We start from the raw sequence: 18673 nt of genomic DNA, 5'->3' as shown, positions 1-18673 counted from the left end.
CATTTTCTGACATTTCAGTTTGCACTGGTCCCCTTGGTGATACAACCATATTCCTAACTATCTGCACAGATTATAATCTAGGTTACTGTGCTAAAAGAGTAAAAGTGCTTTCCTCAGCAACACTGATGTGCAGCAGGCTCAGGAACACCTAATTCCATCCCCTTGCTGTGGAAATGATTTTACCGCAAACTCTTGGAGACATTCAAAGCAGTATTTTTGAGCATGATTTGTGTGTAGTAACCACACAGTAATACACAACTGTGAATGACTTTTTACTGCTTTTCACAGACAATGCTATTCACTAAAAGACAGATAGAGATCGTCTTGTGTTTTGCTATTGTTAGAAGGCTAAATAGCTAATCGTTAAGATGAGTTTTTTCCATTGTTTATCTGCAGATCAAAATTTAATATCAATAGAAATGATTGTTTTACAGCTTGGTGGTGGCTCCCATTTCATCTCCCTCTCTAAAGAAGTATGTATCCTAAATTATTTGAGGCCTGAACTACAGGTAATACCTTGCCTAATGTAAAATAGTGAGGAGACAGGTCCCAAATGTACCTCAGCCAGTGCAGAGCTTCAACCCCATGCCTCATGGGGGTTGACATCATTAGAAATAGCATGTTCACCATCAAGACAAATGGAGCTCACCAGACACCTGGAAAGCCAGCAAATGTAAGTGAAAACTGCATTCTGCCTGTCGTTTTGGTACTGAATGCTGCTTTGATGCTAAAGTCATCTCCCTGCTGCACATACTGAATGTGGCCTTGGGAGTTGGGGGCAGGGGGGTTGGTTCCATGTGTCTGTCCATGCATGCGTTGCTTGACCTTTTGAATTGTGCTCCAGAGGGTTGCAAACTCAGCAGATTGTGGCACCAATCAGGTCGTGCTGAGTTGACGTAATTCGCCAGCTCACCACTTCTCATCGGACCTGGACCGGATTCTCTCCTAGCTAATCCCACAGCCCTGAATAGGCCATATCTGATGAAGCCTCAATCCACCTACCCACTCATCCATATGTCACACTATCCACTTTCTGAACTCCTACTCACTAACATATTGTTTAAAAATCCCATCTCTGTTCAGTGTGTTAGTAAATGAATTAATTTACCGGATTAGGCAGTTTGAGCTGTAAATAAAAAGGGGCATGGCTTGGGTTGCCCGATCTTACCACTGCGTAAGGATTTAGTTACACATATTTGAGGCCTCTGACACTGGAGGCTAGGTCCTGAAATGTGGGGAAGGATGCAGGGTAAATAGTTACAGAAACCGCAATCTGGTGGTGACTGCTACCTTTGGACGATGTGGGCCATCATCTTTGGAGAAGAGACAGGAATAACGTTTTTTTAAAACTCAAAGTTATCCTTTATGTTCTCTTGTTCAGTAAGTGCACATGGTTTGCTGGGATGCAATTCGGTACATAACAGGACCTCAGTGAGATGACCATTATGCGTGGGAGTGTCAGAGAGGACCATTTCATCTAAAGCAATATCACATCCAGATGGAAAGCTTCATATTAAACCTCCCCACCACCACCACCAACACACACCCCATCAGCTGGAATTCCTTAATAACAGAGACAGAGGAGGAGATGGAATTGGAATAGTTAGTGAAAAGTGTAATATGTTGCCACACTCCAGTGCCATTGAGTTACAGCAGATATTAAGAGATGACTAAAGTATAATTAAAACAAAGCTCTTCCTTTCTGTGCCTGCTCGACATCAGGCTGGCGGGGAGGTTGGATCTTTCAGCCTGAAAGATACACCAGGACTCTGGCCCAAAAGCTCTCTATGGCAAGGAGTTCCAAACAGCTCTCCACTCAGACGAAATTAATCTTCATCTCAGTCTCAACCTGGTACCCCTTTATTCTGAGATTATGCCCTCTGGTCCTAAACTCTCCCAGGCGGGGAAACATTCACTCAGCATTTATCCTGTCAAGCTCCTTAACAATCCGATATGTTACACTGAGATCACCTCTCATTCTTCTAAACTCCAGTGAGTAGAGTTCTAACCTGTGTAGCCTTTGCTCACAAGACAAGCACTCCACACCATGGATCATCCTCATGAACCTTCTCTGAACTGCCTCCAATGAAATGGTACCTTTCCTTTAAATAAGGGACTTAGTAAGGAGGGCCATGGAATGTCTCTGCATGGACTGTTGACACAGTATCCAGAGGCTGGCATCGAACCTGGGTCCCTGGCACTGTGGGACAGCAGTGCTAACTACTGAGCCATCATGTCACCCTTAATGTTGACACACTGCCACCCATTTTTCATGATTCGGAGATGCCGATGTTGGACTGGGGTGTACAAAGTTAAAAATCACACAACACCAGGTTATAGTCCAACAGGTTTAATTGGAAGCACACTAGATTTCGGAGCGACGCTTCATCACCTGATGAAGGAGCGTCGCTCCGAAAGCTAGTGTGCTTCCAATTAAACCTGTTGGACTATAACCTGGTGTTGTGTGATTTTTAACTTTGTATACCCATTTTTCAAACAGGGCCATCGTGGAGCAGATGAGAGCCCAGTTACAATGGCAATTCGGATGCTTGGCAAGGTCGGGAGCTAGGGTTGCACTACGGTCCAGAGAGAGTGCTGCATAATCTGAGAACATGGTCTGCACAACTGGAACAGACAAGGAGGGGAATCTCCAGAGAAGGAAGATGAAATCATTGAGCAGGAGGAACATTACCTTCAACACGACAGCATGTCAGAATGTGGGTGCAACACAGAGAGGATTTAATTGACACTCGGCTCCAATTGATAAGAGCTGGGTGCACCGATCACTCAGTAAATATAAATTTGTTACTGCTCGGAAAACAAGTAGACCCCGTCTGTCCCCAGAAGCAAATGCAACGTCTGTTGGTTTATTTCTTTCCCTTCATTTTTGCTGTTTCTGAATAAATGCAACGGTATTCAACGTTTTAAAGGCTTCCCACATTGAACAATGGGTATGTGTTATACTAACTGGGCACTGGGGAATGAGTAGCACTCTTTTAGACAGGGTTGTTTATTAGGGGATGACATGAAGGACAGGCAACCTGTACAGCTTAGGTAGCCGTACATACATAAACGTGCTCAAGTTTGTAATGACAGGCTAGCTACGCCATCTACGTACCCTTAGAAGCATTTAGTTTTAGTTCTAGTTCTGTTCCCACTATGTACACAGTGAAAGGCAACACCTACTGGATTTTTAAAATGACACCATCCCTGGGAATGCTGGGAGGTCCTGGCATTGGCAAGTACTTCTGCCTCTGGCAAGGAGAGAGTTAGGATGGGTGAGACAAAGAGCTGCAACGCACAGGAAATGAAATGTGCTTTGGGCAGTAGTCACAGAAAATTCACTAGAGCACATGGAGAGAAACCCTCCATGATCCTTAGTTGATTTCAGCCCAGTCTGTCCATCCGGCCAAACTTAAAAAAAACAAAAGTATGGGGAAAGAGTAAAACTTTGGACTGTTAGATATAGTTCCTTGCATATACAGCTGTTTAATTAAAAGGCTTTGCTTAAAACTATTTTTAAAGCATTTCTGTAGCTGAAAGATAATGCCAAATTAAATAAAATTATATCCAAAAATATAATTTCACCTTAGAAGAAATAATTGATTTGTCTGGACCTCCCATGAATACATCATTCAGTATAAAGGTTTATTATGAAAGTTACTGAGCAATCCATGAAAATCACTGAAAAGTGTAATTAAAAAGTGTCAACAAATTGAATCTAATGAAATTTTTGGCGACATATCTTACCTCTTCGGTTTCCATAACTGCTCTGGCACACTCATGAGCCTGATACAGCTCATGTCTACGGTCAACCGTGCTCTGGAAACGAGGTTGCTGATTTACTGGGTCCTCATTACCAAAGCTCGGGGATTGTGTTTTAGGGACTGGCTTGACATTATCTACAAAGATGAAAGGTTTGAAGATGGACCTGAAGCAAACAAATCAGAGTTTTTTTTTATATTAGTAGTGGAACAGTCTCCTTTCAGTCTGCTACTTAATTCTAGGAAATACCGTGTACACATAATACAAGTGAAAATTGGTCAGCAATTTGCATAGGTTTTATGGCACTCTAAAATTAACACTGGAGAAATGTATTTCTGAGCAGAGTGCCAAAACTTGCCCCTTGGATTTGATCACGGGCTGCAATTATAAACCTAGAAGATTCTGCTAAAACAGGGGGAGTGACAAACATTAAAGTCTCATTACTAGAATATCTACAGAGTTAGAGCGCAATTTTCATGTACTTTGTTGACCACATGAATCATTGGTACCATCAGACATCTAACCATTAAATATTTTCTTTAGAATTGGTTTAATTCCAGAATATCATCAGACAACCAACCGGAAGAGAAATTTCAAAACTGAGGAAAACTTCACTACTGCTTTTATATTAGAGAATCTCTGAAGGTATTACAATTTAGAAATAACATTGGGTTGTTTTATATACTTGCCTTCCTGCAGAACTGAGCACCTCAGCTGGACTTGACTTATCATCACACAAGTTAATTGAGTTTACAAAATGTCTAGTTTTATGGATGGTCAGAAGAAAAACTGATCTTCCACCTCTTAATAATATTTTCTTGTAATATTTATTGCAGTTCCTTTACAACAGACTATAGTCCAACATCGTGGCACAATTTAGCTTTGGAAAGTGATGGCAAAGGTAGAAAACAAATATTCGGACTTACACAATAGACTGAAAAATATCACAATTTGTTATACAGCAGATAGAAAAAGTACATCAAACAATCTAGAATAGCAGGGCAAAGCCAAAACATCATGCAGACACCAGATAATAATTGCGTCCCTGCTTAAATACATTACTGACAGGTCTCAAGATTTGTAGAAATGTTAAGGACAATTAAAATAAATAAATCGATCTCACTTCAGGGGCCTGATGGCAGTGGGAAAGTTCCGCAGTTTTATGTTCTTAGACTTTCTATTGATTGCTGAATCACAGAATTATAGAATTGTTACAGCTTGGAAGAAAGTCATTTGGTCTATTGCGTCTGTTCCAAATCCCCAAATAAGCACTTGGTGCCTTCAGCTCCCTTCTCCCTGGAACCGGGCAAAATTCTTCCTTTTCAGATATCAACCTAATTCCCTGTTGAATGTTTCAACTGAATCTGCTTCCCCCATACTCTCTGGCAGGGCAGTGCATTCCAGACCACAACCACTGTCTGCATTAAAAAAAAAGATTTTCTTCATTCATGCTTATTCTTCTGTTGTCAATTACTTTAAAACTGTGCCCTCTAGCTTTCAATCTTTTCCCAAGTGGGAATGATTTCTCAAATCTACACTGTTCAGATGCCTCCAAATCTTCTCAGCGCTTTGTCCAAGAACAGTCCTGTCTTCTCCAACATATTTTTGTTACCATAATTCCTCACTGCTAGACTCATTCTCACAAAGACTGGAATGCCTACTTGTTCTAGGATATAACATTAGAGTTTTACTAGGATCTCTGAAGGTGCTAAGAGCATAAGTGTAGCTCTCCCATAATAAAATGCTGCCAAAACCTTTTGGTGTCTGAGGCTCTGAACCATGAAATAAATAAAAGTTAGGTTAGGTTGGTGGGCAGTTTGAACTTCTACCTACTATATATCATAGAACAAGGAGGTGGGGTCTTGCTTGTGAATGGTCAGACTTGGCTTTTTTGGAAGAAATCTCAGACTCCTTATTTCTGATTTAACCTTAATCAGGGCATTGGACTTTGAAACAGATTACTGTTAATCTGCCAAATAACATTTTCAATGGTGTACCAGCACTGTGTGTGGCATTTTCACACAATTTCTACCTGAACAACAGCTGATTCTGGGTGGACCGTAATGTCCAGGATTGTGGAACTTTAAGCAAATGTTTCATCCATATCAACTTGACACTGGAGTTTCTGTTCTGCAATATTGATTCAAAATTGCACTCACCCCAAGCAGTCTTCACCTGGAAATCTGGGAACACTCCATGATGGAGAGGGTGTTTCACTATCCTTAAGGTGGGACATAAAGGCAAGTTGCAGTAATGGAGGAGAGGTTGGGGGGGAGGGGGGGGGGGGGTGGGTGGAGGGTAAGGAGTGGTTTATGAACCTCATTGTGTTCCAAAACATTAGGCACACAGGGTCACATTAATCCACATTAATCTGTTAATGCCCCACAGCTGCAATGCCTCAGTTCTGTTTCTCTTATTAATGCTGCAAATATCTGATTTTGGTTTAAGAGAGTTCAAATTTAGCCATTTAATCTGTGTTTGGTGCTCAACATCTGTAACTAGTATTCATTTAAGCCACTGAAGCCTCTTTCTTTGAATGTAGCACTCAAATGCACTTTCAATTTACATTAGTTCAAATTCAGTGATAGGGTGGAACAACGAACATGTTCCAGTCAACTTGATTACTATTTAGCACAGTATGATAATTTACAGGAGGTCTTACATTCGGACTAATGCCAATGATCATTGCTGGTTGTGCTCCCTGATCCTCATCAGTTCTCTTCTCCAAGCTCTCGCTGCGAGTAGCAAGAAAGAAGTGGCCTATAGCGCAACAGTATGAAATAACAGACACAACGGCCAGCTGCAAAGGCAACATGTGGGAAGGTGTGCTGGCCAGTGGGAAAATTGACAGATTTGCTCCAAAATAGTAATGATTGGGTCACACAACCCTGTGTCAGTGAATATAAAACAACTTTAATGGGAATACACAATGCTATACACAAATACCAGCCTCATTTTACATCATTTCAATTTAATGTGCTTTTAATGGGGCAACTTAAAAGGGAGAATGCATTGTAATTAACAAGAATTAACTCTGGTGATACAACCTCTATCCTTCACTTAAATTATCCCTACACAAAAAAATGATATTTCCCATTTATGACTCAACAGTTCCTGTCCCAACCAATTATGCATGTGTTACAATTAAATATCCAATTGTGTTGAGAGACTTAATTTTGACATACTTCATTCAACAGATCATGTCCTCAGTTGCAGACTGAATATGCAATTTCAAATCATGATTGCAAATCCAGAGATGGATAGAAAGCCAGACTTTTTTAAAAAGTACTTTACTTCTTGTACATATTTTACTTTTCCACTTCCCTGGTAGGCGTTTTGTGGCACTTTCACAATGACTTTTTTCTTTTTCTTCAGTCTTTGATCAATCATGTACTTTTATATAAACCACCATTATCTTATCAATTAGCCACAATTCACATCAGTCTTATGGCGTCAGTTGGCTTTGTGAACACAGACAGCATACAGACACACCCCTAATTCTGATTCCAACCTCACTTGGCATCCATACACTATAGTTTCAGGTCGTTTTTACCTTCCTAATCCAAGGATTTTGAAACCAGAGTTCCTGTCATCTTAATAAAAATACTGGATCTGGAACCATTGCTATGGTTAGTATGGTTCAGTCTCCCAAGGTCAAGCCAGAGGAGCCTAACACTTAGTCACCTTAAAGAAAAAGGCCAGAAATCATGGAAGTAGACACGTGAAACAAATGGTTACATATCAATCCTTTGGTTAGATCTACTACCCTTCACTGAAGGCCAGCCAATAATTTGAAGAACAACAAACCTTGCAGGATTGGGAGTGGCTGTGAAGGAGTGGATGCATGGTAAGCTACTGCTCTGGGGAAGGATGGACACCATGCTCCCTGTGACAAGGTAAGAATTCAGATCCATGCTGTTTTTGTCACGTAGCACATTCATCATGGTTTGCATGGTGATGTTTCCTAGTGATAGGATATTCAGGAACCAACAGTTAGCGGAGACAAAAATTACCACATAAATCAAACATGCCATCTGAATATACTTTGTTGTTAGAAACTGTCAGTCTCTGCTAATATTAAGCTCATTATTAAAACATTACTAAACAAAACATCAGCTTTATAAGGCAGAATTTCTAACATTCCACTAGTGGAATATTAACCCACGTGTATGATTATAATATACTTGACATAAAAGTTGCCTTTGATTCACTAAGTACACATTCTATTGTTCTGATTTCGGGACAGGAATGCATAAGTAACAGGTATCACTGCATTTAAAGAAAAAGAATAAGATGTGGGTTTTGTTGGGAAAGCCAGCAGGAACTGCTCATCCCTAATTGTCCACTGGAAGATCGTGGTGAGCCACCTCCTTGAATGGTTACAGTCCATGTGGTGTTATTGTTCAAGCATTCCAGGCTTTTGACAAAGTTGAAACAGTATTCAAAATGAAGATGCAGTGAATTGGTTGTTAGTAACAGTTTTCTGATATTCCTATTCAACAACTTCACCATGCGTGGAGAAAAGTGATGCTGACCCCATACTAAGATTGAAAGTCAGCTTCAGTGTATCTCGGGTGAAAATGTCTCCAAATACAAACAGGACAAGTACTACAGTGGGAATTAATAGGTCTGCAGCAACTTATTTGACTTCTGCTGCAGGAGACAAAGTTCAGAGATGCAAGTCAGGTACCAAATAGCATTTGCAGAAATGCTTTTTGATACTCACTTGCATGGTTCCCTCCTCCTAGAGTCATAGAGATGTACAGCATGGAAACAGACCCTTCGGTCCAACCCGTCCATGCCGACCAGATATCCCAACCCAATCTAGTCCCACCTGCCAGCACCCGGCCCATATCCCTCCAAACCCTTCCTATTCATATACCCTTCCAAATTCCTCTTAAATGTTGCAATTGTACCAGCCTCCACCACTTCCTCTGGCAGCTCATTCCATACACATACCACCCTCTGCGTGAAAACGTTGCCCCTTAGGTCTCTTTTATATCTTTCTCCTCTCACCCTAAACCTATGCCCTCTAGTTCTGGACTCCCCAACCCCAGGGAAAAGACTTTGTCTATTTATCCTATCCATGCCCCTCATAATTTTGTAAGCCTCTATAAGGTCTCCCTCAGCCTCCAATGCTCCAGGGAAACCAGCCTCAACCTGTTCAGCCTCTCCCTGTAGCTCAGATCCTCCAACCCTGGTAACATCCTTGTAAATCTTTTCTGAACCCTTTCAAGTTTCACAGCATCTTTCCGATAGAAAGGAGACCAGAATTGCACACAATATTCCAACAGTGGCCGAACCAATGTCCTGTACAGCTGCAACATGACCTCCCAATTCCTGTACTCAACACTCTGACCAATAAAGGAAAGCATACTAAACGCCTTCTTCAGTATCCTATCTACCTGCAATCCCACTTTCAAGGAGCTGTGAACCTGCACTCCAAGGTCTCTTTGTTCAGCAACATTCCCTAGGACCTTACCATTAAGTGTATGAGTCCTACTAAGATTTGCTTTCCCAAAATGCAGCACCTCGCATTTATCGGAATTAAACTCCATCTGCCACTTCTCAGCCCATTGGCCCATGTGGTCAAGATCCTGTTGTAATTTGAGGTAACCCTCTTCACTGTCCACTACACCTCCAATTTTGATGTCATCTGCTAACTTACTAACTGTACCTCTTATGCTTGCATCCAAATCATTTATGTAAATGACAAAAAGTAGAGGGCCCAGCACCGATCCTTGTGGCACTCCACTGGTCACAGGCCTATAGTCAGAAAAACAACCCTCCACCACCACCCTCTGTTTTCTACCTTTGAGCCAGTTCTGTATCCAAATGGCTAGTTCTCCCTGTATTCCATGAGATCTAACCTTACTAATCAGTGTCCCATGGGGAACCTTGTCGAACGCCTTACTGAAGTCCATATGGATCACATCTACTGCTCTGCCCTCATCAATCTTCTTTGTTACTTGTTCAAAAAACTCAATCAAGTTTGTGAGACATGATTTCCCACGCCTAAAGCCATGTTGACTATCCCTAATCAGTCCTTGCCTTTCCAAATTCATGTACATCCTGTCCCTCAGGATTCCATTCAACAACTTGCCCACCACCGAGGTCAGACTCACTGGTCTATAGTTCCCTGGCTTGTCCTTACCACCCTTCTTAAACAGTGGCACCACGTTTGCAAACCTCCAGTCTTCCGGCACCTCACCTGTGACTATCGATGATACAAATATCTCAGCAAGAGGCCCAGCAATCACTTCTCTAGCTTCCCACCTGATCAGGTCCTGGGGATTTATCCACTTTTAACCGTTTCAAGACATTCAGCACTTCCTCCTCTGTAATCTGGACATTTTGCAAGATGCTACCATCTATTTCCCTACAGTTTATATCTCCCATATCCTTTTCCACAGTAAATATTGATGCAAAATATTCATTTAGTATCTCCCCCATTTTCTGTGGCTCCACACAAAGGCCGCCTTACTGATCTTTGAGGGGCCCTATTCTCTCCCTAGTTACCCTTTTGTCCTTAATATATTTGTAAAAACCCTTTGGATTCTCCTTAATTCAATTTGCCAAGGCTATCTCATTTCCCTCATAAGTATACTCCTACTTTCTTTATACTCTAAGGATTCACTCGATCTATCCTGACATATGCTACCTTCTTTTTCTTAACTAAGCCCTCTCTTTCTTTACTGAAAATGTGTTGCTGGAAAAGCACAGGTCAGGCAGCATCCAAGGAGCAGGAGAATCGACGTTTCGGGCATGAGCCCTTCTTCAGGATTCCTGAAGAAGGGCTCATGCCCGAAACGTCGATTCTCCTGCTCCTTGGATGCTGCCTGACCTGCTGCACTTTTCCAGCAACACATTTTCAGCTCTGATCTTCAGCATCTGCAGTCCTCACTTTCTCCTCTCTTTCTTTAGTCATCCAGCAGTCCCTATACTTACCAGCCTTCCCTTTCACCCTAACAGGAATATACTTTCTCTGATTCTTGTTATCTAATTTCTGAAGGCTTCCCATTTTCCAGCCGTCCCTTTACCTGCGAACATCTGCCCCCAATCAGCTTTTGAAAGTTCTTGCCTAATACCGTCAAAATTGGCCTTTCTCCAATTTAGAACTTCAACTTTTAGATCTGGTCTATCCTTTTCCATCATTATTTTAAAATGAATAGAATTATGGTCGCTGGCCCCAAAGTGCTCCCCCACTGACATCTCATTCACCTGCCCTGTCTTATTTCCCAAGAGTAGGTCAAGTTTTGCACCTTCTCTAGTAGGTACATCCACATACTGAATCAGAAAATTGTCTTGTACACACTTAACAAATTCCTCTCCATCTAAACCTATGGCAGTCCCAGTCGATGTTTGGAAAGTTAAAATCCCCTACCATAACCATCCTATTATTCTTACAGATAGCTGAGATCTCCTTACAAGTTTGTTTCTCAATTTCCCTCCGACTATTGTGGGGTCTATAATACAATCCCAATAAGGTGATCATCCCTTTCTTATTTCTCAGTTCCACCCAAATAACTTCCCTGGATGTATTTCCGGAAATATCCTTCCTCAGCACAGCTGTAATGCTATCCCTTATCAAAAACACCACTCCCCCCTCCTCTCTTGCCTCCCTTTCTATCCTTCCTGTAGCATTTGTATCCTGGAATATTAAGCTGCCAGTTCTGCCCATCCCTGAGCCATGTTTCTGTAATTGCTATGATATCCCAGTCCCATATTCCTAACCATGCCCTGAGTTCATCTGCCTTCCCTGTTAGGCTCCTTGCATTGAAATAAATGCAGTTTAATTTATTAGCCCTACCTGGTCCCTGCCTGCCCTGAATGTTTGACTCTCTTCTGTTCTCAGCTGTACCCGTCTCAGATCAATCTCTTTCCTCACTATCTCCCTGGGTCCCACCCCCCACATTACTAGTTTAAATCCTCCCAAGCAGTTCTAGCAAATTTCCCTGCCAGGATATTAGCCCCCTTCCAATTTAGGTGCAATCCGTCCTTCTTGTTCAGGTCACTTCTACCCCAAAAGAGATTCCAATGATCCAAAAATGTGAATCCTTCTCCCATACACCAGCTCCTCAGCCATGCATTCATCTGCTCTATCCTCCTATTCCTGCCCTCACTAGCTCATAGCACTGGGAGTAATCCAGATCTTACTACCCTTGAGGACCTCCTTTTTAAATTTCTGCCTAACTCTAATCGCCCTCCAGAGTCTTAACCTTTTCCTTTCCTATATCATTGGTTCCTATGTGGACAATGACCTCTTGCTGGCCCCTCTCCCCCGTGAGAACATTCTGCACCCTCTCTGAGACATCCTTGATCCTGGCACCAGGGAAACAACACACCATTCTGCTTTTTCTCTGCTGGCCACAGAAACGTCTGCCTGTACCTCCGACTACAGAATCCCCTAACACAATTGATCTCTTGGAAGCTGACGTACCCCTCGTTGCATTAGAGCCAGTCTCAATACCAGAAACTTGGCTGTTCGTGCTACGTTCCCCCGAGAATCCATCACCCCCCTACATTTTCCAAAACAGCATACCTGTTTGAAATGGGTATATCCACAAAAAACTCCTGCCCTAGGTGCCAATCTCTCTCACCCTTCCTGGAGTTAACCCATCTATGTGACTGTATCGGAGACTTTCCCCCCTTCCTATAACTGCCATCGATCACATACTGTTGCAAATTCCTCATCGCTTCTATCTCTCTCTCTCCAACCGATCCACTCAATCGGATAAGATTTGCATCCAACAGCATTTATGGCAGATATAATCTGCAGTAACCCTTAAACTCTCTTTAAACTCCCACATCTGACAAGAAGCACATATCACTGCAAAGGCCATTTTTGCTCCTTCACAATCTACAGACCCAGAAAATAACACCGTCTTATTCCTCTACAAACACTGCCCCAGGTTAAAATATAAGCCTCAGCTATTAATTTAAGTTTAATCAAGAGACTTATCTCCAAAAACATATAATCAAGAAAGAATCCACTATACTCACTACTGCAGCCTTTCTCTTGGACAGACTTAAAACAATTAACTTATCTGATTCTGTGCTGTGAACTTCGCCCAACAGTTCCTCCAAGATTAGTTGTGAATTTCACTGTTTGTTAACTATGCCACCTAACTAAACAGTTCCCAATCCTATAAGCTTCATTGCAATGCTTTCACCCACCTGCATGTTTTTGCAGAAGTTCTTTGCCAGCACAAAGGTGATCCAAATCCTCATCTCCACCTGGTACCGAGAAAACTGTACTAAAGTTGAATTCTTCCTCTCCATTCCACCAGCCCTGACTCTGGGCATAACTTCTAAGCTCAGGGTGCTCTGCATCAATGTTGGTGGTGATAGACAATCGATTACAAATGCTTCTCAGGCCCTCTACAGAGGAAATAGATAAATTAAAAACAAAAGCTTTATATTAATGGCTGGCTCTTATTACCAAAAATGAATGGATTGTGGATACTGTGAACTTTAAAGCACAAATTTAAACTGTCACGTATTTGCTTTTTACTGTTTATATGAACAGGTTATTACACAGGTGCAATACATTGAGCAGAGAGAAAAAGGAACTTTCCAGGTTCAATGTCAGTCAGTCACATCCAGGAGGATTAGAATGCGCGGTGCGGTAACCTATCAGTATGGATATAGGGTTGGTTAGAAAACAGAGTGTGAACAAATGGGTCCTTTAAGTTTGGCTGTCACAAGGGTCAGTGCTGGGTCTTCAACTTTTGGTAAGCGACTTTAATTGACTTGGATGAAGAGGCTGAGCTCAGTGCAATTAACAACAACAATTTGGATATAAAGTTAGATAGGAAACGAAGATAAGCAGAGGAGGATATAGGGGGAGCAGGATCTTCCTTGTGGGCACCCTGAATGCCACCAGACTCAATAGGAGTCATCAAGACATAATTCTGTGAGAACCAGTGACTTTTAAGAAGCAAATTAATAGAGAAAGGGGGAGATTAGGCAAGGTCTAGAAAGTCGAGCAGGGCCTCACGTCAAAAGCAGGATATCATGGCACGTGATTTAGAGAGAGTCAGAGGGCAATTCAAAATGGAAGCAGCCCCTCTCCAGTTTCTTATATTTCCCGGGGCAGCCTGTAGCTCCTGCTGCACTCAGACAGGCAAGGCAGCCGTCTGGGTCGGTCTCCATTGCTGTCTTTGAGGGAGCTCTGCTGCTAGAAGGCCACTCCTTCAAGAGATTAAACTGGCCCATGCTACCTCAAACTGCAGGACAGCTGACAAATCTTAGTTGGTAGGAGAAAGTGAGGACTGCCAATACTGGAGATCAGAGTCAAAGAAAATGTGGTGCTGGAGAAGCACAGTCAGTCAGGCAGCATCCGAGGAGGAGGAGAGTCAATGTTTCAAGCATAAGCTCTTCATCAGGAATGTTAGAACATAGAACATTACAGTACAGTACAGGCCCTTCAGCCCTCGATGTTGCACTGATCTGTGAAACCAATCTGAAGACCACATAACCTACACTATTCCATTTTCATCCATATGACCATCAATGACCATTTAAATGCCCTTAAAGTTGGTGAGTCTACTACTGCTGCAGGCAGTGCGTTCCACACCCCTACTAGTCTGAGTAAAGAAACTACTTCAGACATCTGTCTTATATCTATCATCCCTCAATTTAAAGCTATGCTCCTCTTGCTAGCCATCACCATCAGAGGCAAAAGATTCTCACTGTCCACCCAATCTAACCCTCTGATTATGTTATATGTCTCAATTAAGTCAGCTCTCCACCTTCTTCTCTCCAAATGTTCCTGATGAAAATTCTAGTTGGTCTCCTACAATGAACATTAAGTGCCTGCAGCATACAAGTAGGGAGCTCTGTCTTCTCCGCCTAGTTTCTGGGCATTTGCCATGGACAAGATGGAGCTTGGAACTCGCATGCAGACTGGGGGCACTATTTTTAATGTCTGCCTGACTCTGGTCCCAGCTCCAATCAGGCCTGAACATTTGGTGCGAGCCATCTCTAAGGGGACACAGATAAGTTTCAAAAATGACCAGGCTGGCAGATAGCATATGACAGTGGAGTTTTCTTTTAAAAAGAAGTTTTATTTCACAGGATGAGTGTGTCATTACTAAGTCAGCATTTGTTGACGATCCAAAATTACCTTGGAGAATGTAATGTCAAGCAGCTTTCCTGAACTACAGCAGTCCATGTGGTTAAGTTACCACAAACAGGGGTGTTAGGGAGGGAGCTTCAAGGTTTTGACCTAGTGACACTGAAGCAATGGCATTATGATTTCACATCACAAAGGGCTGTGAATGCTCAGTTATTGGAGTAAATTAAAGGTCAATATTGGAAGGCTTTTAGATTCCTCAGGGTGTCAAGACACACTGGGATTGAACAGGAAATGGAGTCAAGTTCAAGGATCAGCCATAATCTTATTAAATAATGAAGCAGACGTCTGGCCCATACCTGCTGCTGTGTCTTTTGCTCTAATGTACTGCTGCAGCACCGAAGGAGGCCATTTGACCCCTTTTGTCGATAATACTTATTCTAGCTCATTGGCATAAAAGAGGCAGTACAATGATCTTAAATAGGTGTACAATCAATCATTTTGTTAATACACAGTTAAAGTGGAAAGTAGGAGAAGCAGAACTCTTACTGCTGGCTGCTATTAACCAATCCTTACTGGAAATAAACAACATGGTTCACACCTCAAATTCAACAGCAAAAATCTGTTGCAACTGACAAAAAAAAAAGCTAAATGTAGAAATAAAAACATCCAATTCATAGATCGTGTTATTAACACTGAATTTTAATTTAAACTGGAAAAACAAGCTGCTTTTTGACTGCATATAATGGAGGGAGACAGGTAAATGGAGTTCAGGTTTCAACCAGGCAGAGCTTCTGAGCACTTTAATGCCAATTTCAATACTGCATTGTAATTGCACTCCATATAACATCAAGTTTCCTCTTCTAGGAAACAGACTCAAGATATACATTACTTTCACACTTGTACAATGTGAAAATCACTTCATCCTGATGCTATAAAAGTGTGGTGTAAGCGTGCTTTAAGACGCTCATTTTACGACAGAACGATCAATCCTGAAAAGGTCACATCACTAAGCCAGTTATTGCATTTTTAATATGCTGCTGCCATTAATACCAAAGGAAACAAGATACATTTTAAAATCAATTTTTTAAAATAACTATGTACTGGCACCTTGAAATGCTCACAGTGCAAAAATGTCATTTGAAACACACATGCAAACACAAAATTAGTGCTAGCAGATGGAAACCTAACAAAAAGTTTCCATGGACTTATGGATGATGTGTGCCTGCTGTCTATGCAGGAATACTGTTTTTAATAAAAAAAATCACAGCCATCTTTGATGCATCTTAAACACTAATTGTTGTGGAAGAATTACTCAATGTTCTATAAACAAATATCAGGAGACGCAGGAAATCCTACACGAAATTAAACTTTAATCTTGCAAAATCAAAGCTATACAAGCCAGCAAAGTGGCTTTCCTGGCCCCCCCCCAGCTCTTTGTTCTCCTCCAGTTTATACAATTTGTTGGTCCCTCGCTTATTGGATAATATTAGCATAGCCAATCACGCTGGCCTGCTTTGTCTTTCTAAACTAATCGTCGTCTGCCACACTAGTTCCCTCCATCACACTTAACCTATCACATTACAACACCATCATCTTCAGCATCAGCTCATCTCCCAGTGATGACCTATCACAAAGCACGACCATTCTGTGTTACTGGAGCCCTGTAACATGATCCAGGGCATACACTGCAACACTAAGTTAACTACATAAATGCTCGAATAACTTCCATATGATCCAAGACAGCAGGTTATAAAAACACAGGAGCTTACGGTGCTGGAGCTAAAAATGTGATCATTTAATGAAAGAATGGAATTAATCAAAGAACAAATGTTGCACTTGCTTGACATTGTACAAAGAAATTGCACAATGCTCACAATCTATTCAACTGAAATACAGCTTTGCTTTCATGTGCAATGGTGAATGGGCACCACACCACATCAATCACACTTCGATTGTTAGTTTTTGTGTCAACCACTATCCCAGATGAAAACTACCAACCTGTGATTTTCTCAGCAGCCCAATATTTGCCGGCAGTTTCCAAGACCCAGGCTTCTGTTCTGTCCACAATGAGAAATGTACCGTGGAAAGCATGGAGCATGGCTCCATCTTCAAAATTATTGCCACCTTGTCCATGTTCTTTTAAAAGAGACACTATAATATCAAAGGCCTCTTTCGCTGTAGTACCTCGCTCCAACCCAAGCCTGTGGGAAAGAACAAAGACATAGAGACACACAGGCTTGACAATTGATAAGAATTAGCATAACACATTATTACAAGAAATGGATTTTATTCTGATAAGACAGAAAGTACAGAAGTGCTTTTAAACTCATTTTTAAAATAAAACTTGTTCTCCATGGTGCAGTGGCCAAGGCAGACTTCAAAAACAAGATTAAAGATGTTAAAGCTACTTTAAAATGCAAAAAGAGAAACCTGTCAATATACCATGTTTAGTATGTCAAAGTCTATACATTTTTTGATTCAGAGTAAAAGACAGAGATCACAGCTCCATGATTGGTGCAAATTTGTCAAAGGAGGCTGCTGGCTTCTTGATGAGAGAAGAGCGAGCATTTGCCAAAGCTCTAGAAACTTGAGAGATCATTCCCTGCCATTTTGGGTGGGTAACTGTCAATTCATTCAACTTTTTTATTCACCCACAGGATGTGGGGATCTTTGGCTCGGTTAGCATTTATTGCCTGGAGGGTAATTGAGTGTCAACTGCATTGATGTGAGTCTGGAGTAACACATTAGTCAGACTAGGTAAGGAATGTAGATTTTCTTCCCTAAAAGGACATTAGTGAATCAAACAGGTTTTTTCAGCAATCAACAATGGTTTCATAGTCATCATTAGACACTTAATTCCAAATTCTTTACTGAGTTCATATTCCTCATCTGCCATGATGGGATTTGAACCCGGGTCCCCCAGGGCCATTAGTATCCAGGACGCTATTACTTAGTTGGCTTTGTAAGAAGTATCAGGATACCTGTTGCATGCAATTTTGGAGAAAATACTTAATCCTGAAATAAAATTGAAAAGTTTCATATTGGGCTACACCATAAGTGACAGATACTGCATGTGATATGTTGTCTTCAGGATAAAAGTACCAAAAGGAATGTTGGGACTTGCTTTGTCTGACGAAGTGAAGAAATGTAATGGGTCACTGTAGTTTGAATAGCATTGCTATTTCATGTAATTTACATAAATTAAGTACTTGATAAGGAACATCTATAATTTCTAGACCTATCTTTATTCAAATTCGGCAAAGCATTTTGCAAAGTTAATTAAAGTACAAAATACTTTGAGTAAAATATGACTGAGTTTAGAAAACAAATTAGTTATCTGGAGGCCCGTCACCAGTGGTGTACCACAAGGATCGTTGCTGGGTCCACTGTTTTTTGTCATTTATATAAATGATTTGGAATTGAACATAGGAGGTATAGATAGTAAGTTTGAAGGTAATGCCAAAATTGGCAGCATAGTGGACAATGAAGAAGGTTACCTCAAACAACAATGGGATCTTGATCATTTGGGCCAATGGGCCAAGGAGTGGCAGATGGCATTTAATTTCAATAAATGTGAGGTGCTGTATTTTGGAAAGACAAATCAGAGCAGGACTTATAGACTTAATGGTAAGGTCTTGGAAGTGTTGCTGAACAAAGAGACCTTGGAGTGCAGGTTCATAGCTCCTTGAAAGTAAAGTCGCAGGTAGATAGGATAGTGAAGGAAGTGTTTCCTTCATTGGTCAGAGTATTGAGTATAGGAGTTGGGAGGTCATGTTGCAGCTGTACAGGACATTGGTTAGGCCAATTTTGGAATATTGTGTGCAATTC

The 18673-nt window shown here is 41.4% G+C and overlaps 1 protein-coding gene across 3 annotated transcripts in view; it reads right to left on the bottom strand.

Annotated features, from left to right (window-relative positions):
* Positions 1-18673, bottom strand: part of LOC122549676 (secernin-1-like) — an 86170-nt gene that overhangs the window by 9416 nt on the left and 58081 nt on the right. For all 3 annotated transcript variants that reach the window (XM_043689514.2, XM_043689513.2, XM_043689517.2), the window contains exons 4-7: positions 16844-17046; positions 12943-13146; positions 7573-7729; positions 3751-3931 (exon numbers count right to left, since the gene is read on the bottom strand). In XM_043689514.2, the coding sequence (XP_043545449.1) occupies positions 3751-3931; positions 7573-7729; positions 12943-13146; positions 16844-17046 (745 nt within the window). The remainder of the gene's footprint in view (positions 1-3750; positions 3932-7572; positions 7730-12942; positions 13147-16843; positions 17047-18673) is intronic.

This window comes from Chiloscyllium plagiosum, unplaced genomic scaffold, assembly GCF_037043375.1.
Source record: "Chiloscyllium plagiosum isolate Xiang-an unplaced genomic scaffold, Cpla_swu_hap1 HiC_scaffold_5, whole genome shotgun sequence".
NCBI classification, from domain to species: domain Eukaryota; kingdom Metazoa; phylum Chordata; class Chondrichthyes; order Orectolobiformes; family Hemiscylliidae; genus Chiloscyllium; species Chiloscyllium plagiosum.
This window is presented reverse-complemented; position numbering and strand designations above follow the sequence as displayed.